Source organism: Leiobunum rupestre, chromosome 2, assembly GCF_980474605.1.
Source record: "Leiobunum rupestre chromosome 2, qqLeiRupe1.1.hap1, whole genome shotgun sequence".
NCBI lineage: Eukaryota > Metazoa > Arthropoda > Arachnida > Opiliones > Sclerosomatidae > Leiobunum > Leiobunum rupestre.
In genome coordinates, this window is record NC_143385.1 from 81,406,864 (window position 1) to 81,434,684 (window position 27,821).

Below are 27,821 nucleotides of genomic sequence, written 5' to 3' on the forward strand. Positions count from 1 at the left end.
ATTTGGGATTGCATTATATTTGAGAGGAGGATAGTGTGGCAATTGAAAGACGGGGCTCAGAGGTAATGGCTTAAGCGGGGGATAGGTCGGAACTGGCCAAGAATAGTTGAATGACACAGTATTCCATGGAGCCAGTGTCGGGAATCCATGGGTCCAGGTTTGGTATTTGATCGGAGGTATTGGTTTCAACGGCGGGAACGTTGGGACCCTCAGAGTCGGTCGTGGCAAATCTGAAGTGGGAAACTGGACCATGGCTGTCCTCAAGGGAGCCCAGGTGGGAAGAGCGACAGATGGAATGAGAGGCTAAGCGAGGGCTGGCATTGGTTTGAACGGCGCCGGAAAGGTTGGCAACTTCGGAGAAGGTAGCATTGGCCAAGAAGGGACATCCCAGCAGCACACCTTTGACGATGACCAAGCAGCAGTAGCATCCGGTTTGTTCATTTCGTCGACTTCCTTCAGGATATGATAAGAAAAAGTCGCTGTTTATTATTTGTGTACTGCCCAAATTCATGATTGAATTTTAATTACTTCGAGGCGCTTCTCATCGTTACTCGGCCAAATTTCTTTTGGTTCTTGATGCAAGTTGTACATGAACTCCATCGCTTCATCTGGCACTGACAATAACAAAGAGTTCCTATTTTGAAATATTTATTTCTATACACACAATCTACAATAACATTTATCGATAAAATGATTAGAAACCTCACCTGAAAAACGCTCATCAGCCCACACTCCACCAACTATAAACACGATCAAACACGATCAAACACGATCAAACACGATCAAACACGATCAAACACGATCAAACACGATCAAACACGATCAAACACGATCAAACACGATCAAACACGATCAAACACGATCAAACACGATCAAACACGATCAAACACGATCAAACACGATCAACCACGATCAAACACGATCAAACACGATCAAACACGATCAAACACGATCAAACACGATCAAACACGATCAAACACGATCAAACACGATCAAACACGATCAAACACGATCAAACACGATCAAACACGATCAAACACGATCAAACACGATCAAACACGATCACCGACGATCACCCACGATCACCCACGATCACCCACGATCACCCACGATCACCCACGATCACCCACGATCACCCACGATCACCCACGATCACCCACGATCACCCACGATCACCCACGATCACCCACGATCACCCGAGATCACCCACGATCAAAAACGATCAAACACGATCACCCACGATCACCCACGATCACCCACGATCACCCACGATCACCCACGATCAAACACGATCAAACACGATCACCCACGATCACCCACGATCACCCACGATCACCCACGATCACCCACGATCACCCACGATCACCCACGATCACCCACGATCACCCACGATCAAACACGATCAAACACGATCAAACACGATCAAACACGATCAAACACGATCAAACACGATCAAACACGATCAAACACGATCAAACACGATCAAACACGATCAAACACGATCAAACACGATCACCCACGATCACCCACGATCACCCACGATCACCCACGATCACCCACGATCACCCACGATCACCCACGATCACCCACGATCACCCACGATCACCCACGATCAAACACGATCAAACACGATCAAACACGATCACCCACGATCACCCACGTTCACCCACGATCACCCACGATCACCCACGATCACCCACGATCACCCACGATCACCCACGATCACCCACGATCACCCACGATCACCCACGATCACCCACGATCACCCACGATCAAACACGATCAAACACGATCACCCACGATCACCCACGATCACCCACGGTCACCCACGATCAACCACGATCACCCACGATCACCCACGATCACCCACGATCACCCACGATCACCCACGATCAAACACGATCAAACACGATCAAACACGATCCAACACGATCCAACACGATCCAACACGATCCAACACGATCCAACACGATCAAACACGATCAAACACGATCAAACACGATCAAACACGATCAAACACGATCAAACACGATCAAACACGATCAAACACGATCAAACACGATCACCCACGATCACCCACGATCACCCACGATCGCCCACGATCACCCACGATCACCCACGATCACCCACGATCACCCACGATCACCCACGATCACCCACGATCACCCACGATCACCCACGATCACCCACGATCACCCACGATCACCCACGATCACCCACGATCACCCACGATCACCCACGATCAAACACGATCAAACACGATCACCCACGATCACCCACGATCACCCACGGTCACCCACGATCACCCACGATCACCCACGATCACCCACGATCACCCACGATCACCCACGATCACCCACGATCAAACACGATCAAACACGATCAAACACGATCAAACACGATCAAACACGATCAAACACGATCAAACACGATCAAAAACGATCAAACACGATCAAACACGATCAAACACGATCAAACACGATCAAACACGATCAAACACGATCAAACACGATCACCCACGATCACCCACGATCACCCACGATCACCCACGATCACCCACGATCACCCACGATCACCCACGATCACCCACGATCACCCACGATCACCCACGATCACCCACGATCACCCACGATCACCCACGATCACCCACGATCACCCACGATCACCCACGATCACCCACGATCACCCACGACCACCCACGATCACCCACGATCACCCACGATCACCCACGATCACCCACGATCACCCACGATCACCCACGATCACCCACGATCACCCACGATCACCCACGATCACCCACGATCACCCACGATCACACACGATCACACACGATCACACACGATCACACACGTCCAAATCATAAAGCCTGTAATTATTACGTTCGACAACTCTTTCGGGTTTTTGAATAAAATTCATATTTTCCGAAGTTTGCCGTTTTCTATTTAATTTCGTAAACCGTGTTTAAGCAGTTCGGAATTTATAAAATCATTGATCATAGATAGTGAGATATAACTATTTGGAAATCATAATTGTATAGTCTATAAAGTATTAATGTGCAGTTTATAACAGCACAATGTGTCGTTGAAGTGTACGTACTGTGTATAATTATTATTGTTATTATTGAAGAGAGGGGAGAAGTGCAAAGAGATATGCCCATTCTTGCACTTCGACCAGTGGTCCATTGTGCAACCCCAGTCCTAAAGACTTAAAAAGTCCAATATCTGACACAAAACGGAGAATCCGCTTCCTCGGTATTTTATAGAAGTCAGAGATTTCCAACTGATGCATACCAAGATGCTCGAACTTTTGGGTCGCGTAATATTCGCACCCACAAAGTACATGAGAGGAAGTTTCCTCCTCAAACTGACAAGCCCTACAGATTAGATCATCATTGATTCCAATCAAGTTAAGATGTCTGTTAAGTAGGCAGTAGCCTGTTAGTAGGCAAAGGACCAACATGATATTGAACTTGGAGAGCGAGAGCAACGCTTTTGCTCTCTGCCTAGAGGGGCCCGATAAAAACTCTTTAGCCGGCCTTTGAGATAAGGTCGTTCAATATGCTATAGAGGGGATAGGAACAGCAGGTTCAGGACCAAAGAACCCAGCCTCTGCCCCTTCTTGGGCCTTCTCTAATCCATAGCACCCTTGATGGCCAGGAGCCTAATAGTGCTGAACTTTTTGTTGGTGTCTAGCTCCTAGAGGAGATTCAAACAGCTATAAACCAGTTAAGAAGTAATCTTAAAGTGATTGACTAACCAAATAAATCAAGCTTCTTTTTAAGACAATTTCCGCCTGAAAAACGCTAGCATAGACACAAAGGCTTTCATAGAAGCCGAGCCAGAGTTAGTCTTAGACCCATTTGTAAGCCAGACGATTTATCCTCTGGCTCCGAGGGTTTTGTGATTAGACCACTCCGTGTGGCTTGGGAAATAAGTATTGAAAGGTATACTAAAATGTAATTTAGTAGCCATAATATCAGAACCCATTAAGAAGACAGATAACTGACTGCAGGTTTCACTGGTAATCTTGGTGTGGCTATTATCCGAAATATTAGCCCTCCACCAACCATTCTGGTTGAGCCTATAGGCTCCCATAGCAGCGACTTCCTCTATGAAAGGATGAAGAGGAAGAATGTAGGGTGCGCAGAACAGTCTACACAGTCTTAATACGGACTCTAGGTCACCGGACCACAGCAGCATAAGAGAGAAAGGTCTGATAGTAGAATTAACCTGAAACTGAGTATAAAAGGTTCACCTCGCATGTCGCCCATCTCTAGCCAACCCGCGCAGAGGTGTAGCGAGGGGGGGAGGGGGGCATCGACCCCGTGCGCCGATGGCTAGGGGCCAAAAGGGTGCCCAAAGTATTACATGTAAAATGAATTTGTTGGATTATATATTAAACTCATTTTTCTTCAAACTTGAAATAAAACTAAATAAAGTGGTTTTACAAAGGCAACGAAGTGGGGGCGCCAATTTGTGTGTTTTGCCCCGGCTACAAATATCCTCGCTAGGCCATTGAACCAACGCTTTTATTAGATCGGGCTGGATTCGTCATTTTAACAATGTTGCATGTGCAATTACGACTTTCTCTGTTTCAGTTCGCCGCTTCGGTTTTAGGGCGCGAAGCTTACGACGATTTTTTTGTTGGATCGTGCCATTTTTCTCTAGCTTCCCCCACGCTATTAACTAGGGCTGGCTTTGTCAGATTTAAATTAAATTTAATATCTTTATAAAGAATCTTTGTTAAGGTATCCCCGGATAAAATGCAAGGGTTAGTATCGGTCAGCCTTTGTCGTACAAGGGAGTGAAATCGTTTGAGAATATTCTGGGAAGCTCGAAATTCTGATCATACCAACATGACTCTACATAATTATAGTTTCTTATTCAACTCTTAGTATTTATACGGTAAAGAAAATTAAATTTAATTCCCGTTATTATTACGGTAAAACAAGTTAATTAAAACGATAACAATCATTGGATTGTACGCGATTTTGGGGCTTTTTTTTAAATATTTAATTTTACGCAGCCCAGCACAGTACTATATTCTTTGCTTTTGATCACGCGGTTCAATCAATATATTAGTATTATTTGGATTCTTTTTTGGATTGTGTGAAACGTTTCAAAGGAAAGTATTTGATATCGGGTCGTTCTACAGAACCACAACCTTAATTTGGTTTGATCCCGGTTTATCCTGCTTAGTATATTGATATTTATATCTAACATATTTCAGCCTTCTTGTTTAGTTGGTTTCAAGTGTCCTACGCTACTTGAGCTTGAATGAAGTAAAACAAAATATCGGAATTGCTGGTTTAAAGAAGTTTGTAGAATCATTATACGACCAATAAATGGCTACAGAGTAAAATAAAATCCTCCACTATTAGAGCCGGTAAATAAATTTTATCTTCGGGTTCAGTAGATAAAACCAAAACCAATAATTAATACTTGGCGTTTAGGAGAATTAAGAGTTTCGAAGCTAGCGAAAAGCCTAAGAAATATTTTGGAAATCGAATAGTTTTATAGGCTATTCCGATCGATAATATTCAGCGTGTAAAACGTGCGTTAAAACTCACCGAAATCGCAGTACCGGTAAAATTAAAGTGCTGAAAATCGTCATTAGTTTTAACTGCCGGAATTGGTATTTTGTTCCGTTCGATAATGGTCGAATGTTTTGCAAATTACGACAACAACCAAAACGTTTAACTACATTTCGGTTAAATGAATAGTCCAACTGGAATGTCGATCTAATATGGCCCTTAAATCAATTTTCCAGGGCGGACCTAGGCATGCTAGTTACGCTGCTCTCAGACTGCCACGGACTTATGAAGGACACCACAGTCATAAGATTTTCGATGAAATACCGATAATCGATCGATTCGTGAGCAGATCGATCATATGATATGTTTTCCCCAGTGCTATTTAGAGTTTATTCAAACGCAGTGGTTCCTATTAAAACGTTTAAACTGTGGTTAATCTTTGTATAAAACACTCAGGCACAATACTGTTGGGCCAGCCTCTGAAGTAAAATGGCCTCTCAGACCACTGGATAACGGTTGTACAATACCGAGCCCCAATTAGTCGTTATTAATAAAAGCATTATACACTTTACAAATTTTATATACCCTAAGAATTAAAATGGCCTTTTTTAATACTAAAACATGGTTCAAAACCAACGTCTATCTAAATTCAATAAAGATTCCTAAAGCCTTAAAACCATTTTGATTAAGTTTGTTCTACAGCTTTCTTTATATATTCGCGGTTGTTATTTTTAAATGAATATGCATGTTGAGAAGAACCACTACAAATCGATTGAAATATTGATTTGATATAAAGTTTAACTTTTGATGAAGCTGAAGATAAACAAACTATCCGCCCCCTATGTCGTATAGAAGAAATTGTTTTAAAATCTCCAACCAAGAAAAAAGGTATAGCTATAGCAAGCTCCAAATCAACCAAATCCAGTAAGTTCGTTAATTTTTTAAAAGGTTCTATTTCAGAACAGAGAAGCGAATACAGTAAAATTTCTTGAATTAGAGTTCCTAGATAATAAATTTATAAATATACCGGTTAAATACAACAATCATTCCTTTACACGTGTTCATTGTAGAAGATGCCCAATCGCTAAACGTTTCTTTGATTTTTTTAGTCCATCTTTAAATATTTCAAAAATCATCCTTACCGGAGGAAATTAAGAACATTTAGCACGTTTTCGTGAGAGCGTTTCCCCTGGAACCTTTGGATCAAATCAATCTTCTCACCCACATTTTATAGTTAGTCAAGCGGCAATTTAAAAGGGTCAATGCAATACCACCACCAATTTCAAATCAACCACAAACAAACCAAAAATAGACGCTACGAAAAGGACGGGTATGGTTTACGAAATCAGTTGAAAATGCCACATAAGCTTAATTGGACAGTAAACAAAATCGTTAAAAAACGTCGCGATGAACGCGAGATCAAAGTTCACGAACTGGACAAATATAATGAACTTGGCAACCATTTTCTTCTTCATAATAATCCTGATATCGATTGGAATTCGGCGTCTTTATAATGATAACATCCGCATTGGTTTAAACTTTAAAAAGGCAGTTTATATCAAACGGTTTGGAAACTTAATTATAGACAAAGGTTTGGTTAACGTAAAAAGTTGAACTTTGTTTCTCTTTAAATCATATACAAGCCAATGTGTTTTTCTTAGTTTACCGCTCAATACATTTTTACAATGTTCACGAACCGAAAGCTCTTCTTACAACAAAAAATAAGTAAATGTTGTAATTGGAAAATAATTTCACAATATATGTCTATTGGTCAAAGTGCAATATTAATTTATATTATTTCTCGTCTGCTTAAGGCACTTGTTGGAATGCCGTTCTTAAAACCAACTGACGTTACTGTCACAACAACTGGTAAGTACGGGCCTTATGAGGACGACCACCAATTAATATACTCCCTACACGGGTGTTTCATCCCTGTCTCCAAGTACCCCCCTTGACACAGATATCACCCCTGATCGATTAGTTGGACGAGCGGGACTAAATTTTTATGTTCTTACCTTATCGAGAGTACACCAAGTTTGTTAAACAGTAGCGTAGCTAGGGGGTGGGGGTCGGCACATTTTTGGGGGCGGAACTTTTCACTTCATGGTAACTGACGGCGACACGACGGTCAAGACTTCATTTTAAACAGAGTTGCCAACTTTCGGAGAGCCTATCCCGCGGCCAACGGGGAAAAAACCCGCGGAAATCAAATATAACCCGCGGCATTTTAAATTACAAAATAAATGGCGAAAGATGTATGAATAAATAAATGAATGTAGTATTTAAAAATTCAAGTGTTTATTATCCTTTCATTTTTTTATTTAAAACAGTACATTTTACTGTTGAATTTGCTTAACGTCAAATTTGATACTATGGCGACGTTTAATTCCTTGCTTACTTCTTGAAATTCATAACCATAATTGCAGGAGTCAATATGCATTACATTACAAAAAACGTGTGGTTACGATTTTCGATAGCAAATTATAAATGAAGTGTTGTAAATCTACAAATTGTTTGCGATGTGTTGCCTTTTCTGATTGAAATAGCGAATTTGTTTGATGAAAGTCACACAGGGCGTGTTTCATAAATATTATACTGGCTTTGTTTGACAAATCTTTATACATAGCAGCTAATAGGCTCGCGGTATAACAACGTTCTTTATCGGCAGCTAACTGAAAGTGTAAAGAGAGTTCGTCCCACTTATCCAAAACACGCGTTATGGCAGGATAAAGAGAGAGCCAACGAGTGTCGGTTGTTAAATAAAAATGAAAAATAATACATATTCCGAGATAAAATAAGAGAGTAAACACGGTAAAAAATTACAACCGAAAATATCAAACAACTTTATTTAAAAAAAACCGCGATACCGCGGCTATATTTTATGAAAACCCGCGGTAAAACCCGTGGCCCGCGGTCCGAATTTTTTTACTCGCGAATGAAATTACAAACCAGCGGAAAACCGCGGGAAAACCGCGGAGTTGGCAACTCTGATTTTAAACTAGCTTTGAAAAAAATTTCTTTTTAATTTGTATTATGGGGCGGTGAAAGCTCTAGCTACGCCACTGTTGTTAAATATTTCCATTTCACGTTTATTCAGGAGCAACTATAAAGGAAGAGATGGCTCTGGAGAAGTACCTGGGTGGTACCATAGATGTCGCTGGCGGCACCTCCTCCGAAAATGGGGTAATAGGTCTGATTGGTGGAAATTTCCGATACTTACAACCGCCAACTAAGTAACTGCCGTGTATTTGCAACGGGGCTAAACGCTTCGACCTTAGGAAATATAGCGTCATCTGCCTTAATAATCGTCAACAAAACAAGTGAAAAATAACACGACTTTTGAATTTCTTCGTTTTATGGTTGAGCTTTCAGCTGTTGCGCAGAGATAATTTTGAACGAGCAGACGGCTTTCATATATTCAACTTAAAACTCGGTCGCTCGGCGACGAAACTTATGACCAAAATTTTATTTTCGCAACTAGCCTATACGACACAGACGCACAGACACACACACAGAGAGAGAGAGAGAGACACACACACAGACAGACAGACACGGTGATTATAAAACCCCTCCTAGGTGACATAGTCCCCTCGAAGAGCTAAAAATATGTTTTACGTCCTCTGACTTTTATACCTAAAAAATATGTTTAGAATTTTTATTTACCTAAAATCTAGAAAAGCGGAAATATGATATGCAAGACAACTATTTATAAATATTGAACTTTAACCTTTTTAACTTTAATTATAAAAGGACGATGTGAACTTCGTTGAACACCACAATAATCGTAGGAGTGCAAGAGATAGTAACAGTGTTGTGGCACGTATAGTTGGCTATGGTTTGGACGTGTTTAATCGTGTTTATAGTTGGTGGAGTGTGGGCTGCAGAGAGTTTTTCAGGTGTGGTTTATAATCACTTTATCGATAAACATTATTGTAGTTTGTGTGTATAGAAAGAAATAATTCAAAATAGGAACTCATTGTTTTTGTTAGTTTCAGCTGAAGGAATGGAGTTCATGTACAACTTGCATCAAGAACCAAAAGATATCCCACCGAGTAACAATGAGAATGACATCGAAGTAGTAAGAGCGTACTTATGCATTTGGGCAGTACACAAATAATAAACAGCGACTTTTTCTTAACATATCCTGAAGGAAGTCGACGAAATGAACAAACCGGATGCTACTGCTGCTTGGTCATCGTCAAAGGTGTGCTGCTGGGATGCCCCTTCTTGGCCAATGGTACCTTCTCCGAAGTTGCCAACGTTTCCGCCCTTCAAACCAATGCCAGTCATCGCTAAGCCATTCATTCCATCTGTCGCTCTTCCCACCTGGGCTCCCTTGAGGACAGGATTGGTCCAGTTTCCCACTTTAGATTTGCCGCAACTGACTCTGAGGATTCCAACGTACCCGCCGTTCAAATACCCAACCTGGACCCAAGGATTCCCGACACTGGCTCCTTGGAATACTGTGTCATTCAACTATTCTTGGCCAGTTCCGACATATCCCCCGCTTAAGCCACTACCTCTGAGCCCCGTCTTTCAATTGCCATACTATCCTCCTCTCAAATATGATGCAATCCCAAATTACTTTCAAGTCACGTGTCCTTGCAGGAACCAGGATACTTTTACTAAAAATTTGTTATCATCTGGAAAACAAAAGGTCACGGCATTTAACGTTAATAACGTCGTGCTTCAAAGTGATGCCAACAAATCCAATTATTTGGTACTTAATGTTTTAATTAATTCTATTACCCAATGATAAAATACTTTCGATTCTCTTTTAGAGTCAAATCCAAGGAGTCAACGAAGATATTCCGTATGTTAAAACTAACGTAACTTCCGTTGATGTGAATGGCAGCCCCCACAAATCCGTGAACATCGAGGTCCCAAGTCAGTCGATTTCTAGCAACCAACTCTTCGACGTCGGGAATACGGAAACTATCAATAGCGTCACGATCATGGTCCTCAATAACTGCGAAAAAGCTAAGCTAGATGTACAATGCGCCGAAGAGAGCGCCTTTAACTACGTTCCTTCAAAGAACCAGGACAATCTAGAAAATGGTGTGGATGACGGTGAAATTACCGATGTACTGTCTGCGTTATTCCAGCAGGTTTCTTTACTTGAAAACGAAAACTTGTATTTATTAAGTAAGTTAAATCTGTTGTATTGGGTTAAGATAAGGGTTCTTAATTATTTTCGTTTCTAGGCAATGATCAACACAGCGTCTCACCTTTAAATAAAGACAGCCTGGCCACTGTCATAAATTCCTTGAAGCCGGATGGCTTATCCGGGGCTGCGAGCAACTCTCCCGTTGACCTCTTTCAAATGCTTGGAATGCCTGCGGTCAAGGAATTTCAACTGACTGAGCAAGCGCTTCAAGCTGCTCCTGGTAAGGGTCACTCGATGAAACATGTGTTCGCGGCTTCTACGGGGAAAGAGAACGCCTTTGAAGGAAGACAACAATCCGGTGCCGTGTCGCCCCCTAAGACTGACGATTCCAAAGGTGGTTCTTCAACCCAGGCACCCAACCCCGCCAGTAGTGGCATTGATTCTGCGGCGAGTCAGGTCACTATTCCCGGAAGTGTCGATGTGGAAGACTCCAGATCCAATGCATCGTCGACTGTGGAACCGTCTTTACCGGAAACTTCCACTAATTCAACTGTGACAGAAAACTAGTCGCGCGTATAGTAACTTTATTTGGACTAAATTATTGAAATAGTTTTAATTTAAATTCGACCATCCTGATTGGATATAGTTGTATATATTATAAAAGAGCTGTTTTAATAAAAGAGCTGTTTTAAAATAAACACTTGAATTATTTTTACGAATATTTCACAGTCAAATTGATTTATACTCATGTGTCAAATAATCGTACCAACTTGGGGAACTGGCACCTTTATAGTTTATCGGGTGACCACATTTTAGGTGGTCTAAGGAGGTAACCTTTGGGAGTAACTCTGGGTTTAATTTCGCCCATTCCTCAAGGTGAGCGCTTGCCGGAAGGCTTGTTGAGGCGAGCAACTGACGAGTTGCCTTCAAGCTGAACATTTTCTTGTCACAGGCGCTTCTCCTATTGGCTGTGATGTCAATTTTCGTTCACTTTAATTATCTATTTATCGTAAGTAAGAATAAATTCCTTGTTTTTAAGAAAAATAGTAAACCAATTATCTAAAATCTGGCGTCGCAGGTGAACGAGTATGGTAAGTACATTTTTAGTTTTTAAAAATAGTCGAGGTTGGTGATAGTCCTTATAATTTGAAGTACCGGAGTTCATTGTTGTTGGTATATGTTTCGGGCGTGCAATTTAAAAATATAACTTCGATTTGCTTTTTTTTATATATTGATACGCTAGAAAATACACTACAAAATTTGATCATATATTTTATCTCCCTAGTGGCCACATGAGCGAAATTGCTCGTGCGTGGCGGGGGATAAAGTAATACTTATATTTTAAGGTTGGTTCATTTCAGAGGTCATATACATCATTCAAAGTAAGTTTACACAGAATCATTATATTGTTACTGTACAAAAATCACTATATTACAAAGTACAAAAAAAAACATTAAATTACTACTATACAAAATCATTATATTAACACTATACAAAATTACCATTTTAAAAATCCATAAAGTTGTAGAGATTTGTAATGCCCAAGGATATCAGCCACAGCATAATTTTTTTCTTAAATATATTATAGTTAGGACATGGTTATAAACCTTTTTCCATGTAGTTAAACAATTTTGGAGCTAAAAAATTGCGCGTTTCTGTCCGATTGGTTTTAGCATCATTTCGCCTAATACACTACCACTATCTACATTTCTGGTATTATAGTGAATACTGGGATGTAGGTTTTTATGTTTCATATCATACGCACAAAGTAATTTAACTTTCGAATATAATTGTCTGACCGAGAAAACCTTAAAGTCGTTATATAATACCAAACTAGACTCAAGGTTATTGCTTTTTAAGCAAATTCTTAATATTTTTCGTTGAATTTTTTCTAACCTTTCAATATACGTATATGTACCTCCCCAGCCAATAATTCCATACATTAAAATAGATTGCACAATCGTGTAGTATATAAGTTTCAACCATGAGAGTGTTAGAAAATTTCTTAACTCGTATAAATTAGGTAAGCTCATACTTAATTTTTTAACTATATTATTTATTTGATAGTCTTATTTTGGCAACTATTATAATAACCAGATATTTTATATTAAACACTCTCTCAAGTTTTAAACAATCGTCACTACAATTACAATTTAAGCAAGTACCATTGTAGTGAATTTGTAAGTCCAAATTAATTGTGTCGAGAAACAGATATATTTAGTTTTGCTTACATTTAAGATTAGTAAGTTCTCATTTAACAGATCATATATGACATTTAGACCATTTTGGGCTAGTTTGTATACTGCTAGCCATGTTTATCCTTCAAAAAGCAATGTTGTATCATCGGCAAATGAGATTAATTCACCGTTTAAGTTTGTGTCATAAAGGTCATTTATATACACGAGGAACAGTACTGGACCTATTACTGTGGAATACCGTAGCTTATTAATTCTTCGTCGCTGTATACATAATCCATTTTAACTAGGGTTTTCCTATTAGACAAGTAACTTGTAAACCAATTTCAGGTTAAGCCTCTAATTCGAGCATTTTCTAACTTCTTTAGTAAAATTCGATGTGACACGGTATCAAAAGCCTTTTTCAAATCCAAGAACACCGCGAGTGTTTTTCTATTGTTATCAATCGACGAGTACAACATTTTTGTCGCTTGGAGAATAGCGTCATTTGTGCTTAATTTAGACCGAGTTAGACCTAAGCCCGTATTGATTTTTTGAAAAATAATCTGAGTTTTCTAAAAAATTTACCAATTGTTTTTTGACCATTTTTTTCTATTATGTTTGATAGATTACTTAATAACGATATTGGTCTATAGTTAGATATATCATTTTTATCTCCTGTTTTAAAAATTGGTACTATTATTGCTTTTTTAAAAATATCTGGAAAAACTCCAGTAGATAATGATAAGTTTATAATATGTGTCAACGGTTCACTAATAATTTTTTTATTTGTTTGATAGTTTTTATACTTATATTGTCACATCCACTTGAGTTTAAACTTTTAAGTTCATTTATGCTGTTCTCAACCTCTTGCGGTGTGACCGGAGAGAAAAAAAGACTTCTGGCGTTTATTTTTGTGAGCTATTCAATTTTCTACTAACAATTTGTAAGTGAATATCTGTTATTTCGGCTAAGTGTGGTCCAACGGACGCAAAAAAAATTATTAAAAACATTTTCTATTTCTTTCGGATTATTTTTTCAGACGCAGGTTTTTCCTTTATATTTAATCTCTTCAACCAATTCATACTCTTTACGTTTTTTAGTGGTTTCATTAATTACCCGCCAAATTTTCTTTGGTTCTTCATTACCATCTTGAATTTTGTATTTAAAATAGTTATATTTAACAGTTCTTATTAAAGAATATAATTTATTCCAGTATGTTTTTGCAAAGGTTTTTAGATATAAGTTGAATGGTTCATCTCTTACTTGTTTAGCTAACTCGTCTCTTTTTCGTATTGATCTAACTAGCGCTGAAGTAATCGAAGGTTTTATTTTTTGTTTCTTATGAGTATTTTACTGTACATTTATTAATGAATTTTCGAATAGTTTTCACAAAGATAACAAAGATATTGCTCGCTCGATTACAGTTATTTTCGTTAATTAATTCGCGCCACCATTCCTTTTCAATTTCTTTATATAATAATTCATAATTCGTTACTTCGTTTACTTCGATAATATTAAGAGCGTTGAAAAACTGATGGCGTGATTTTCTCGGAAGAAATGACCTTTATTTTGGTAGTCCACCGCCAACTTCGATCTCGCGCGCTACAGCGGCCAACCCACTCGTCGAAATTCCGTGACCAAGGATTTTCACCCTATAAACTGCACTATAACCTGTTGGAGTTCAGCCCCACGCGTGTTTTTATAATGGCTTCAACGCAAAAAAAAATATTCTAAAAATAATATTCAGCTAGGGGCGCTCAAACCATACAGATATCTTTTGCTGATAGGTTAACGTAGAAACTTCAACTGTAGCGCGAACAGCGCGTGATCAAAGTTGGCCGTGGTTAGTCCTAACTGACTTTTTTTTAACCTTTTTAGTTTAGAGGCTTAAGGCGAGAGCGATGAACCGAGTCGGACTTATACATTTTTTTATATTCGTTATACCAGTTTTTGACGCCAGGATTTTGAGTGACTTTTAATTTAGCTAAAGCAAATACCAGCGCTCGTGCTAGACATAAATTATCTCTAATCAAACAACGTTCAGAGTGAAAAAACGGGAGCACCCCAGAAATCTTCTTTCTCGTCTTCGTAAATTTCGCCGTCTAAAAGGTCGTATACGCTACCAGGCTCGAGCTGCGATTTGTCCGGAAAGAAATTTCCAAGACTTTACTCGGAAAGGCTTCTGACGTACAAGTTATTTGAACCTGGTCGTCGTCTAATAATTGTTCAAAAATGTACGTAACAAATTGCGTTATCGCTAGCTCAACGTCACCGATGAAATTAAATTTTGGATAGTCTTTGACACCATCGTCTATGATTTCAAATTGCGTTGGTAATTCCAATTGCGCAACCTCGTTTACGGCAATATCACCACCATGTTGTGGCTGCGCCGGTCGCGATGGTGTATGATTCGAACTATCACTAGATATACTTTCAATAGAGTCCGAAGAACTATACGAAGTACTCGAATTTTCAAACAGAGAAGACGGTATGAGATACTGTGTTGAACCCCTTAAGGCACGTACGGATTGCGAATTATCATCATCATCATTGTATACAGTCGATGCGGCTGAATCAGGAATACCAACGTGTTGAGACGTGTTATGGTCTATATAAACATTGGAACACATTGACGCGTTTACACTAATGACTTCGCTTATCGATATTGTATCGGCGTTAGATGTGGAACCTGTATCATGTCCTGGCCACCTTGTTTTCCGTTTCGCGTTATTTTGCGAACCTACAGGTTCTGACCGAATTGATTTCCTTTCCGGAGATGTATCATCGCTAGAACCCGTATCAAACCCATTTGTTTTCTTTATTTTAACGTTAAAAGCCGACCGCTTTCTTTGGGCGCTAGATGGCGCCACCCTCTCCGTAAACGAGTTTGAAATTTCCTCCTCCTCTTGAGCGCTCGTAGATAAGTTTGAAATTTCCTCCTCGCTCGTAGCGGAGTTAAACGCGTTTTCTCGATTTAATTTTTCTCTCTCTCCCGCTTTGGATTCTGGTCGCGTATTATCAGGCGTGACAACGTCATGTCGCGAAAAGTCTGACTCGATCGTGTCATATATTTCGCGAGCAGGTGTCAACCAGTTATTTCCGGAAAACGGGAATTGATCAATAGAATAAATTCGATTGGAACCGACCGTACGGCGGGTGAGGCAAGGACTCGCATCGTCGTTAACAGCGACGGGTGGCGTGATATAATAACCAATGTTGTATAAGCTTGGTAACTCAAAATCATCGGCTAGCAAATCTAAGCCGGGGTTGTTAGAGGACGGTTGTTCGTTTCTAGCGTTTGATTCCTAGAAATAATCAGACGTATTATAATCGATTGGTAGCTCAAAATCATCTCCCAATTCCGATAAAATATCATTCCGTTGCTGACATTGCATTTCGAATTTGTGTTAAAGCGTGGGTCGGGGTATTTTGAATTAAATTATTTAACTCGCTACAATTATTACATTTAAATGGTGTTAGAGGGATAAGGCCGAGGTACTGAATTATTTCTCGAAACGTTTCAGCTAAATTACTATCAGTAACACAGTTCGGTACGTAACTGGTCAAATCGTCATAGCAACGAGTTAAAGACGTTAGATTAAAATAACATTTGTACAAGAAAATAGACTTACGGGTCCAATCCGAATGTCCGCCGACATTGTAATACTTTGTCTGGATCAAATTAAAAAAGTTTAAAACTTTCGGAACTCTAGTTTCCAAGTGGTGTGTGCCAGGAACTCTGGTTTCCAAGTGGTGTGTGCCAGGATCTTGGCGGGCCTTTTTATCCCCAAACGCGTCTTAGGCTTATTCATGTAAATTCTCAAAAGAAATTCCGTATGTCGTATGAAATATAATATATGTCATTCTTTCCTATGATGTATATTTTACGAGTCATTTAAGTTAGACCTATTCATGTTTATTTGTCGCATGAGGTTTTTTGAACGCACTTTCAAGAATATTAAAAACAGTACAGCTGTCGTAACCACTCTTCGTTTTTTCTTTTGATTGAAACTAGATACTTGAAGAAAAAAGTGTCTCGATACTATTTCCTCAACAACTCTAGCGTGGGAATGATTTCCCATGCCTCTCAGGGGCCCCCATCGAAATTTGTCCTTAAAATTTCCTTTGAACTGAAATAATTATGGTTTTAGGCTGGTATATACGAAAATGGGGGGATGTTACTTGAAGAACATCTTGACTAAATAATGTTTCCTAAACAACTTTTCCGTGGGAAATGGTTTTCCAAAATTCTATGGGCCGCATTTAACTTTACCCATACGTATAATAAACGCTTCTTTCAATAACATATTTTCCAAGTGCTTGACTTCAAGCATTTGTTTCAAATTACTTTAAGAGGGGTGATATCGGTCAGCATCTGCCAACATCTGTTTCGCAGATGCGTCAAATGAAATTAGATATCGACGTTCTAACATCGTCTTAGAAAACGGCGTATGGCTACCCATGATCATTCCGTCTGTAAACGTCCAAAATGTCCGGGCCAAGATCTCCTTCGGCCATCCGCGCGACTCCTCTACCACTTTGCCTTCACTGGCTCCTTCGGTGGAAGAAATCTCGCAACGGTTTGGTACGGCAAGGTCAGTACTTATTTTATCCGTTTGAATTTATATGGCCCATTTGCACGAAAAAATATCTAAGAACGTTCTTTGTAGCCCACCAATGCCGGACCCTGGTCCCGACTACCACCACCATCACTCTCACCAGCACCGCTATCACGGTCACCCCCATAGGAACCCGCCCTATTAGGCTGAAAATCACCCATTCAGATATCAACTGTAAAAGTTTAAAAAAATTTATTTTGATATTCGTATATTTAAACCTTTTTTCTTTAAATTTAAAAAGACCTCAATTTTGTCCAAGGCTGGCCATTCAACCCGGTTCTTGTATACAGTGCTTAATAACGGGGTAATACACGTTTATTCTAAAATGTCCGTAACAAACGACTAATGTGTCTTTTTTAAAATAATAATAAATATATTTTTATTACTAAATATCTGCCCGATCTTCTTTAAGATTTTTTCTTGAACGTATCATATGACTGGTCTGGGGGTATCCTATTATATGGGCTAGTGCATGGTTCACAGTTAGAAAAAAAGAGTTTGATTATAAACCCCCAAGGTTCTTAAAAAAAATTCCACAAATTCAAACCCTCCAAAACCCTTTAACGGAAATTTTCAAACCCACAAGGCTTAAAAATGAGCACTTTCTGAATTTATAGATGAAATTAAAAATAATTAATTTAATTTACGGCTTTATAACATATTTCGGCGGTTGCAACGGGCGCGTTTTGAACCCGAGCCCTCTAGCACGACAGGCGGGCGTTTTACCACAGATCCACCGAAAGATGAATGATTGCAACGATGTTTAGAGAAACCATTTTGGGGAAAGTCCGTCTTCCTTTACGTTTAATGAAATTATTATACGGCTTGATATCAAATTTTGGCGTAGATGGCGTGAGATAGTTTAAAACGTGCAGGGTTTGAAAAGGGTTTTAAAAAGTGATAAATTATTATTTTGTTTTCTACAGGTTCTTAATTCGGAATCCTACGGGTTTTCCATTGACCTATACGAGTTTCCTTTAAACATTTAAACCCTTTTCAAACCATGCAAGTTGTCAAAACAAACCTTAAGGGTTTATAATTTTTTCCTAAACCTTTTTTAAACCCAAAGCAAACCCTAATAAAACCCATGGAAACCCTTTTTTCTAACTGTGTTGTTGGAAAACACTCCCGAATTTTAGATCAGACTTTTATCAGCTCCGGTTATAGTATACAGTGTCTACGTTTTCTCTTAAATTATGGACTATCTCTATAACAAGTAAGTTCTTCTACTTAAATTATATCATTATGTTGTTGAAGCTTTCATTTAATTTAGTTCTATTGTCCTAACAATTATTGTAATACATTAGCTTTACAACTCTTGCGGAAGGATGCACTCCGGGCGAATAGTTCTGGATGCATGGGTAAATTTTGAATTCCCGTTTGACGATTTGTTTCTACGTTTTATACCATTTTTTTTTAAATTAATATTTTTTATAGAACTTTATTCTCCCTAGCTATTGGGAAAGACTTTACCGCCCTGCGTAAATTCCCGTTTGGCTATTTGTTTCTACATTTATACATTTTTTTTATAAGTTGTTTTCTATATAGAACTAGAATCTCTCTGCAAAATGGGAAAATATTTTGGCTTCCTGTGTAAATTCCCGTTTGGTTATTTATTATAATAATTATAAAAGTTTGTATAAAGGAGCCGATTTACTTTAAGCTAAGAGGATCGGGTCATTCATATTCCTAACTTTAAGAATCCCGAACGATTGTTCGTCATAGAATAATTTAACTCTAAACAACTTACTGTACAAATTGGTGGGAAACTACTATAGTAGCATATTGTAATCCATTTCTAGCTGAGTGTGTTAAATGTCGAAACGAAACACAGCTTACTAAAGGACTACCCCCAATTTTAAAACTTTAAAAGGATTTGCAATTCTGTTTATGCTATTATATACATTTCGATATTATTTTACTACATTATCTTACATTGTCCCCCGTTCTACCATGTCAGTAAAACAAAAACATATAATGAATGTCTAAAACCTTCATAAGTAACTATTTCTTTTTTCCATAGAATAAGCCTTTCTATAAAGTCATTACGCTTTCCGAACTTGTTTTAATGTATCGCTTTCGTCACGAGATACTGTACGTAGGAGTTCAGCTCAGTTTTGAAGGTTAGATCTTTATAAAAAGGGCGACTCGTCGAATTTTAATAGCTCTTCATATAAAATACGAGAGGTCACGTGATTACGTTAGATTCATCGTGCATTTAAATTTAGAAACGCGCGCACATTTTGATTTTTGTTGAGCTCGCGCGAAAACGCACGAGACCCTCTACACGGAAATATTAGGAAGCGCTCGAGCCCGTTTACACTAAAATATCAAGACGCGCGTTGAACTTTTTAACAAGTTGAATAAAACATAAATAGAACTAATGCAAGCGTCAATTGGCTATGATAGTTGAACGTCTCTTCTACGTCACGAGTGACGCGTTCAATACATCTAAACAAGAAGGCCAATGTTGCTTTATAGAAAGGCCTATTGTATTCTGACTGATGATTTTGCAATTTAAAAAAACTGTTTTACTTAAAAAATCATACTGTTTCTTAAAGTAACCAATATACCTCAATTAAATTATTGGTTATTAATGTTATTAATTTTCACTTTGTAAGCAAAGAATCCTTTAATTGGAGTATAAATTTTAAACGGTTCAGCAAGTCTATAAGAAAAGCTCGCTAAATTTAGGAAAAGGTACTAACTAGAAGAATGTAAAATTGTGCACCGTCCTTTGGATTCATTCTGACACTGAATGCATTTATTCTGAAACAATTCCCAATGGTCCTATAAGTCGTTATATTTATAATTGGATCAGTCAGCAAGTTCATTTACGATGTACACATAAATATTTTCGGGGATGTGGGGATGTGGTTAAGAACTACGCCTTGAGAACATTTTGGACATCTGTCTCGATATTGAATGCGACGTTAACAAAATAATCAATGAGGACACCAGTCTTTCATTCTTAGGTTTTTGTAAAAGATCAAATAAAAATTCCACAGGATCCTCTTGGTTAATGCCATGAAATCGATTGTCAAGCATTCTTCTAACATCAGTAGTTTGCCAATGATGAATATTGATATCTGATCGCCCAACTAGCAGTACTTGCAATGTGGCAGTTGCTGGTCCCGGAAAAATTACATTTTCTTGAATATTTCTCACAAACTCAGGAACGTGAGACAGAACTTGTAAAATAGTTATAGTAAAGCACGAATGGCCATTATTTAGAAAACCATTCACTGTAATAGGCGATGTTTCACTCTGAGTACTTAAAGGATTCTTAGAAAAACCAAATTCATTACGTACTCCAGCTTCAGTACACATCAGTTGCATGGATAGTTTCGGCCGAAGCAGTTACATATACTGGAACATTTGATTGTTTTTTTCCCTAGGAATAAACTTAATTTGGGGAAAATCTTACCTAAATTCACTTCTTAGTCGATTATACTCTGTTCTAGCCTTCCAATCGGCGTTTATTTTTGAAGGGTCAAAATCAAGTAAATAAAGACCACCTAACAATATCTACCCACTTCGCATTGGGCATATTCGAAAGAGTCTAAGACGGTTGTCGACACGGCCAAAACCTCATTAACGTATGTTAAACCGGCACAGCCACCATTTTCCACAAAATTCGTGCAACAGAATACGAGTTATACGATTTCTGTGCGATGTTTCGGACCATCCACCGAAGTTTATTCCCTTTAGACGTCAAAGCGGTTTCCCATTTTTCAAGATAGTTGCTCCCAGAAGAAAACTCCACACCCAAGTACTTATAAGATTACACAATGTCCAAAGTATTACGTTGAAGAACAAAGTCGCGATATAAATCAGGGGTCGCCAATAAAATAGGCAAAATATTCGATTTGTCCTTTCTGAAAAACAGACCTTTTTGGTCGGAGAAATTTGTGCACTCATACAAAAGCTTTTGCAAGTCGTCCTCATTATTAGCCATTAAAACAATATCGTCGGCGTACAATTAACACGGTATGACAGTGAATTCGCCTCTCACCAGCTCTTCGAGATCGTCATACTTCGGGACGCAGGCGCCCACTCGCGCGGCGGATAACCGAAACACGAGCCCATCTAAAAAAACGACCAATAATAAAGGCGACAGTGGGCAACCTGGACGAAGCCCGATTTTGCGATTCGCGCAAGGAATTAGACGCTTCGAGTTCAGTGCTCAGACGCTCTCGTATCAACATAGCGTTAACTTTATACAATACAGATGTAACGGCGATTGGTCTGTACGAGTCTAGTTCATCTTCCGGGTTTCCCTTGCCTTTATGAATAAGAGTAACTCTCGCTTCGGTTCAAACTTTCTGGATATTCCGCTCTTAAATAACCGTGGCAAACATCGTCTAGCCTCTGGACCCAAATATTTTAGACTTTCCGCATATATTCCGTCAAAACCAGCTGCTTTGCCCAAATGTAAGTTCCGCAATACGGTCGCCAATACCTTGTCCGAGAACTCACCATCCACTATGTCAATAGATGCGGTACTTAGGCTTGACACATCAGCATTCGGTAAATTAGCCAATGACGACGTGGTCAATAAATCTTTTTCAAGTTCCCGAACAAATTCCTGGATACGATTTACGATGCTCTCCCGTTGAAATATCAGATAGCCATTTTTTCCCTTAATGCCCGTAGACGCTTTCACGGTCGGTACTGCTTTTCTCAGTCTCTTCAAATATTTCAAAAAAAAAATCCCACGAGCTTTACCCGCGTCCATGATATCTTTCTCCACTTTTTTATTTATAGCTCGAATTTTTTTCTATTAAAAAATCAAGTTAAGCCTTCATGTACAAATCCCATTTCGCTTTGACGCTGCTTGTAACTTCCTTTCGAGCCAATGCTTTATGGTGTGCTCTACATGGCTCCTTACTTTTAGTCATAGCCATCTTGAATTCGCCGTCCCACCAACTTTTCAGGCATTTTTCTTGTCCATTCTAACTTCCTTTACACTTTCGGCGGGAGAGTGTCTCATTAATTGTAGTCTTGATCGCCTCTATGAAATCGCTCTAAGAACACCCTTCTCCCGACATAACAGACCAGCTCTCCATTTTCTGAATATAATTCGCCAACTTTCCCGTATCAGAAAAATCCCAAAAAATACAAGAGGCAACATTTGATTTTATATTTTAATTTTTAATTTTATTCGGTAGAGTCCTTATACGCTTTGACTTTGGTAGCGTGACATTAGTCGTTATTAGATTATTACCACTCGCCAGACTCTTAGAACCTTCGTCATCTCTCGAAATCAACTGTATGATACATGTATGTGCTAGGTTTTCACTCAGTATAATATAATCAATAGACGTGCTTAAACCCTGTCTGGCCATGTAATTTTCCTTCACATTCGTCCATAAGATTTTCGATTAAAAAACTGTTGAGGGCGCTAAATTCTTTTAACAGCTGCCCGTTAGCATCTTCTTTCCCGTCCAATTCAGCAATATGGCCATTAAAATCACCCATTACAAACGATTTATCCTTCCCAACGAAATCTCTAAATTCTAGAACGTCTCGTGATAACCATTCGTATATCTTCTCATTCCACTCCGTCGTAGGCAAAGTTTTTCCCGAAGCGCAATAAACTATCGCAAAAGCGATATCTGGGGAATCTGGTAGGGAAAACAAATATTCGTGACAAAACTAAATCTGTGAATTTTGACATTACACCAATTCCTCCACCCTTTTTTTCAGATTTACATCTGTTAAATCCAATCCATTTCAAGCTACTCGATACACAAGGCTAGAGGCCTGCGCCGATCTGATATGGGTCAGCGGCGGCGTTTGACCCAAAATATACCGGCGGCGGCGGCGTCTTCGGCGTGGCTAAAATGACCGGCGGCGGCGGCGTACGCCGGCATTTGTATAAATTTTAGAGCTATTTCTTGTAGCGACAGTTTAAAAAACACGCGACCAGAAGGGCACGGACAAATTCCAACTCGTACTAGCCCTTCCATGGACTAATTAATGTACTTCGCACAGGGAGGCCCCGTTCCTGAATATTTGCTTCGGGCGATTGTTAAATGTGCGCTCTGGCGGCGGAGTTAAGAACTAACTAATGACAACCGGGGAAGAAGGAAAAGGGGTGAGGGGAGGGAAAATACAAATGTAGCTCAGCAGCTGGAAAACACGTGGGACTGGCTCAATTTGTAAAACGTTTGTTTTAATGTTTTAATGTGCAAAGTACATTAATTAGTCCATGGTCCTTCCGAGGTAGGCCACTGGCCTGACGTCAAACGACATCCAAAATTATTTGCAGTTATGCTGGGTCGAAATTCGGATGAAGACTCGATATTGGCTTTTTATTTTTTTGGTCGTGCTCCACGATAACGCTCTGCAGTGGCGTAGACAAGGAGGGTTCAATGTCAACCCCCTGGGCCTACCTTGACTATGCTAAATTGACACCCCCTTCTCGACACCCCTCTTAATATTAACATTCTTGGACCTCCTTTGACGAAATTATGGCTACGCCACTGACGCTCTAAGCCTTCCAATCAGAAATAAATCCGAGTTACGAATAATATCATTTTTGGTGCCGAAGGTTATCATCGCACGGTGAACATACATATTGCTATTTTGATATGTTATTTTCCATTTAAATATAGTTTAAGATATTATAATGTGATTTTATAAACGTATTGGACGTTTAAAATGCAGTATATCAAATGCTGCATTTATCGAATTTCAAGTAAAAATTATGATCAGTCTCGGATTGGCCATAGAGGCAAAGATAATTTAAACTCGTACGAGTTTAAATTATCTTTTACAGAGGTAACCTGCCCGAGTTGTTAAAGCTGGGACCCTTAGTCTCCTAGCAACAAAAAATATTAGACCCAGTCCGCCACTGATTATTATAATTCAATTTTAGAAAACATATCGATAAACCAAGCTACATTTAAATTTTAAGATAATTAAAATGTGGATAAGCCTTGGTTATATAAGTGACTCTCTATAGCCAAGATAGCAATGCTGGAATCTATTGACGCTAAGTAAAAATGCTATTACTCTGCGTCGACCGATATCCGAAAACCAAAATTTGACGTTCAACGTCGTGTTCAAATGTACTTATTTTCGCGTAAATGAAAACCAAGCTTAATATACCAAAAAAGTGTATACAGAAAAAAAAAGAAACGGCGGCATGCCGTTCTATGTATCGGCGGCAGCGGCGTGCGCCGATTTTCGAGCAATCGGCGGCGGCGCGATCGGCACGTTCAAAATTATCGGCGGCGGCGGCGCAAGCCTCTATACAAGGCAATTCATCCTCCCTTAAGTGCGTTTCGGACACAGCCACAAATTCGTGGAAGTTCAGTCCATTTTTGTTTATTACGTCCACCACCCATATTCAAAAAACCAAATTTTAAAGATATATCCCCAAAAGAATTATTTTCCTTTACCGCATTCCTTGGATCCCTTTTCCGGTGGCGCCTTCTCGCTCTAAAGACTGTTTCTTCGAGGAATGGGGGTACGGTTCGGGACTACACCGTACTCTGTCGCCCCACTATTTCCACCAGATCTTGTTTGCTCCTCCCGAATTATTCGCTTTCCTCGTATGATCCACTCTCCAACTCCATCTTTCTTCTGTCGTAACTCCATACGGAGAGCCTTATCTTTCTCCCGTTCCAACGATGTAACGTCCCTCGCAATGTAAATCGGAGGTCCTTCCAAATCTCTCAATAGCCTAGACGCGGCAAGCACTTCATTTCGACTGGGAACCCCATCCAGAGTAACAATGAGTGTTCGTGGGTTCCTATTGCGTTTTTCACCTGGACGGTACGACCGAACAACTTTTATCTCAGAAACCTTATTAGCCATTCTCTACTTCTCTCTCTGACTTGCACCTGGGAGGCATTACGAGTTCCTTGCCGAAGCCCGGCCGCTTTTCGGAAAGTTAACAAAATTTTACTCTAGTTAATAAGAATTTAAAATCAATCAATCAATCAAGTAGAGTGTTTAAAAAAGCCTGAAATATCAGGAATCCGATGGTGGCTTCGGATATCTTCTACAACAAGCAGTTGTTTCGCTAGATTGCGGGAAACGAACGAGTGTAAAAGACGTAGAGCCACTTACATGGACGAGGGTAGACCTGAAACTCGAAAATTCCCTCCCTTCGGACGTCCGCCGACTGACGAAACGCTGTTACTCCCCGCCTTTGCTCGTTCGCACACACCCACACGGAGAGAACGGGACTATTGAGTAGTTTCAGTTCGTAGCTTTGGCTATGGCCGCCATTTTGTGCGGGATTTTTTCTCTATGGGAAAAAGCATATGTGACGTCGTGTCACGTGCTACTGAAATCACTGTATAATTAACAGCTCCGCTTACGCTACACTATTCATAAAAATGAGTTATAACTAACAAATTCTTCCGATGAAATCACGCCGTCAGTTTTTCAACGCTTTTAAAAATATCGAAGTAGCCAAATCGAAATTTTATACTGTTAAACTCCACGGCCGAAAAATAAACCAACAACAATGAATTGAGGTTCTTCAAATTATAAGGCCTCCAGAACCTTTAATTAAAATGGTGTTACTGAAAATTCCACTTCGGGATTTCGGTAATTTTCAAAAGTCTGATAATCCGCTCACATCATCTAGTTTTTCGTGGTTTTCTGATTCAAACATGACGGCATGTTTCTTTAACGCACCGCGATTGGCTTGTAGCAGTGTTTTCAAGACAAAATACGATTTTCGACCAAGGTTTCTTAGACCACCTAAAAAGTGGTCATCTGAAAAAACATAAGGTGCCATCCCCCCCCCCCCAAGGTACGTAGGATTGTTTGGCATGTTTTAAAAATTCAATTTCACTGCGAAATGTACGTAAACATAATACGTTTGTTTATTTAAAAACAGTTCTTTATAATATTAACAGTAAAATATCCAATCAGGATGGTCGAATTTAAATTAAATATTTCAATAATTAAGTCCAAGTAAAAGTTATTATACACGCGACTAGATTGCTATCGCATTTGAGGTAGGGGTCGTTTCCGGTAAAGACGGCTCCACAGTTGACGCAATAGGTCTGGAGTCTTTAACTCCAACACTTCCGGGAATAGTGACTTGACTCGCCGCAGAATCACTGCCACTACTGGCGGGGTTGGGCGCCTGGGTCGAAGAACCACCTTTCGCAACGTCAGTCTTAGGGGGTGACACTGCACCTGATTGCTGTCTGGCTTCAAAGGCGTTCTGTTTCCCCATAGAAGTCGCGAGTACAGGTTTCTCCGAGCGACCCTTACCAGGAGTGGATGGAAGCGCTTGCTTAGTCGATTCCCTAACCGCCGGCATTCCAAACATTTGAAAGAGATTAACGGGTAAGTTACTAGCCGCCCCGGATATGCCATTAGGCTTCAAGGTACTTAGGACAGTGGCCGAACTGTCTTTATCTAAAGTTGAAACGCTATGTTGATCATTGCCTTTAAAAAATACAATTATAAATGCCCTTTCCTTAGCACGAAAACACAGGTTTAACTTACTTAACAAATACAGGTTTTCGTTGTCAAGTAAACCAACCTGCTGGAGTAACGCAGACAATAGTTCGTTTAATTCGCCGTCATCCACACCATTTTCTGATTCGTCCTGGGTCTTTGAAGGAATGTAATTGAAAGCGCTTTTTTCGGCGCATTCCACATCGGACTTGACTTTTTCGCAGTTATTGAGGACCACGATCGTTACGTTATTGGCAGTTTCCGTATTCCCGACGTCGAAGAGTTGGGTGCTCGAACTCGACAGACTTGGAACCTCCATGTTCACGGATTTGTGATCGCTGCCATTTACACCAACGGAAGTTACGTTAATACTAACATACGGGATATCTCCGTTGACTACTTGGAATTGGCTCTAGAAGGAGGATTAAGTAAATTAGTATCTATGGTTATTAGTAATAATTATAATTATTAAGTACCCAATTATTGTTATCCTCAGCGTCACTTTGAGGCACGATGTTGTTTACGTTAAATGTCCCAACTTCTGGTTTTCGAGAAAAGTACGTTAAAGAAAGCGGGTCTCTGCAACGACACTTGACAGGGAAGTCACTTGTGATTGCATCATTTTTGAGAGGAGGATAGTAAGGCAGTTGAACGACAGCGCTCAGAGGTAGTGGTTTAAGCGGGGGAAAGGTCGGAACCGGCCAAGAATAGCTGAATGACACAGCATTCCAAGGAGCCAGTGTCGGGAATCCTTGGGTCCACGTCGTGTAATTGATCATAGGCAAAGGTTTAAGCGGTGGGTACGTTGGGAACCTCAGAGTCTGTTGTGGCAAATCTAAAGTGGGAAACTGGACCAATCCTGTCTTCAAGGGAGCCCAGGTGGGAAGAGTGACGGATGGAACGAAAGGTTTAGCGATGGCTGGCATGGGTTTGAATGGCGGAAAGGTGGG

At 39.7% G+C, this 27,821-nt stretch overlaps 3 protein-coding genes and 1 long non-coding RNA gene across 8 annotated transcripts in view; 2 read left to right on the forward strand and 2 right to left on the reverse strand.

Moving 5' to 3' along the window:
• LOC149959504 (uncharacterized) overlaps positions 1-27,821 on the reverse strand; it is a 58,949-nt gene that overhangs the window by 30,765 nt on the left and 363 nt on the right. The window contains exon 2 of the mRNA XM_090166475.1: positions 529-614. Within this exon, the coding sequence (XP_090022601.1) occupies positions 529-600 (72 nt within the window). The 5' untranslated portion in view covers positions 601-614. The remainder of the gene's footprint in view (positions 1-528; positions 615-27,821) is intronic.
• LOC149959506 (uncharacterized) overlaps positions 9,287-27,821 on the forward strand; it is a 140,759-nt gene continuing 122,224 nt past the window's right edge. For 2 of the 5 annotated variants that reach the window (XM_090166459.1, XM_090166456.1), the window contains exons 1-4: positions 9,295-9,429; positions 9,523-9,608; positions 9,684-10,253; positions 10,315-10,678. In XM_090166459.1, the coding sequence (XP_090022585.1) occupies positions 9,366-9,429; positions 9,523-9,608; positions 9,684-10,253; positions 10,315-10,678 (1,084 nt within the window). In that variant the 5' untranslated portion in view covers positions 9,295-9,365. Of the gene's footprint in view, positions 9,430-9,522; positions 9,609-9,683; positions 10,254-10,314; positions 10,679-27,821 lie in introns of all 5 variants that reach the window. The other 3 variants (XM_090166458.1, XM_090166457.1, XM_090166454.1) reach the window with 3 other exon arrangements.
• LOC149959507 (uncharacterized) lies at positions 17,306-17,740 on the forward strand. The gene is made up of 3 exons (XR_016478401.1): positions 17,306-17,412; positions 17,488-17,610; positions 17,678-17,740. It is a non-coding gene; the product is annotated as an uncharacterized LOC149959507 (long non-coding RNA).
• On the reverse strand, positions 26,399-27,797 carry LOC149959508 (uncharacterized). The gene is made up of 3 exons (XM_090165262.1): positions 27,348-27,797; positions 26,920-27,283; positions 26,399-26,859 (listed from the first exon to the last, which is right to left on the reverse strand). Exons 1-3 carry the CDS (start codon positions 27,795-27,797, stop codon positions 26,399-26,401), a joined length of 1,275 nt encoding a protein of 424 aa, XP_090021388.1.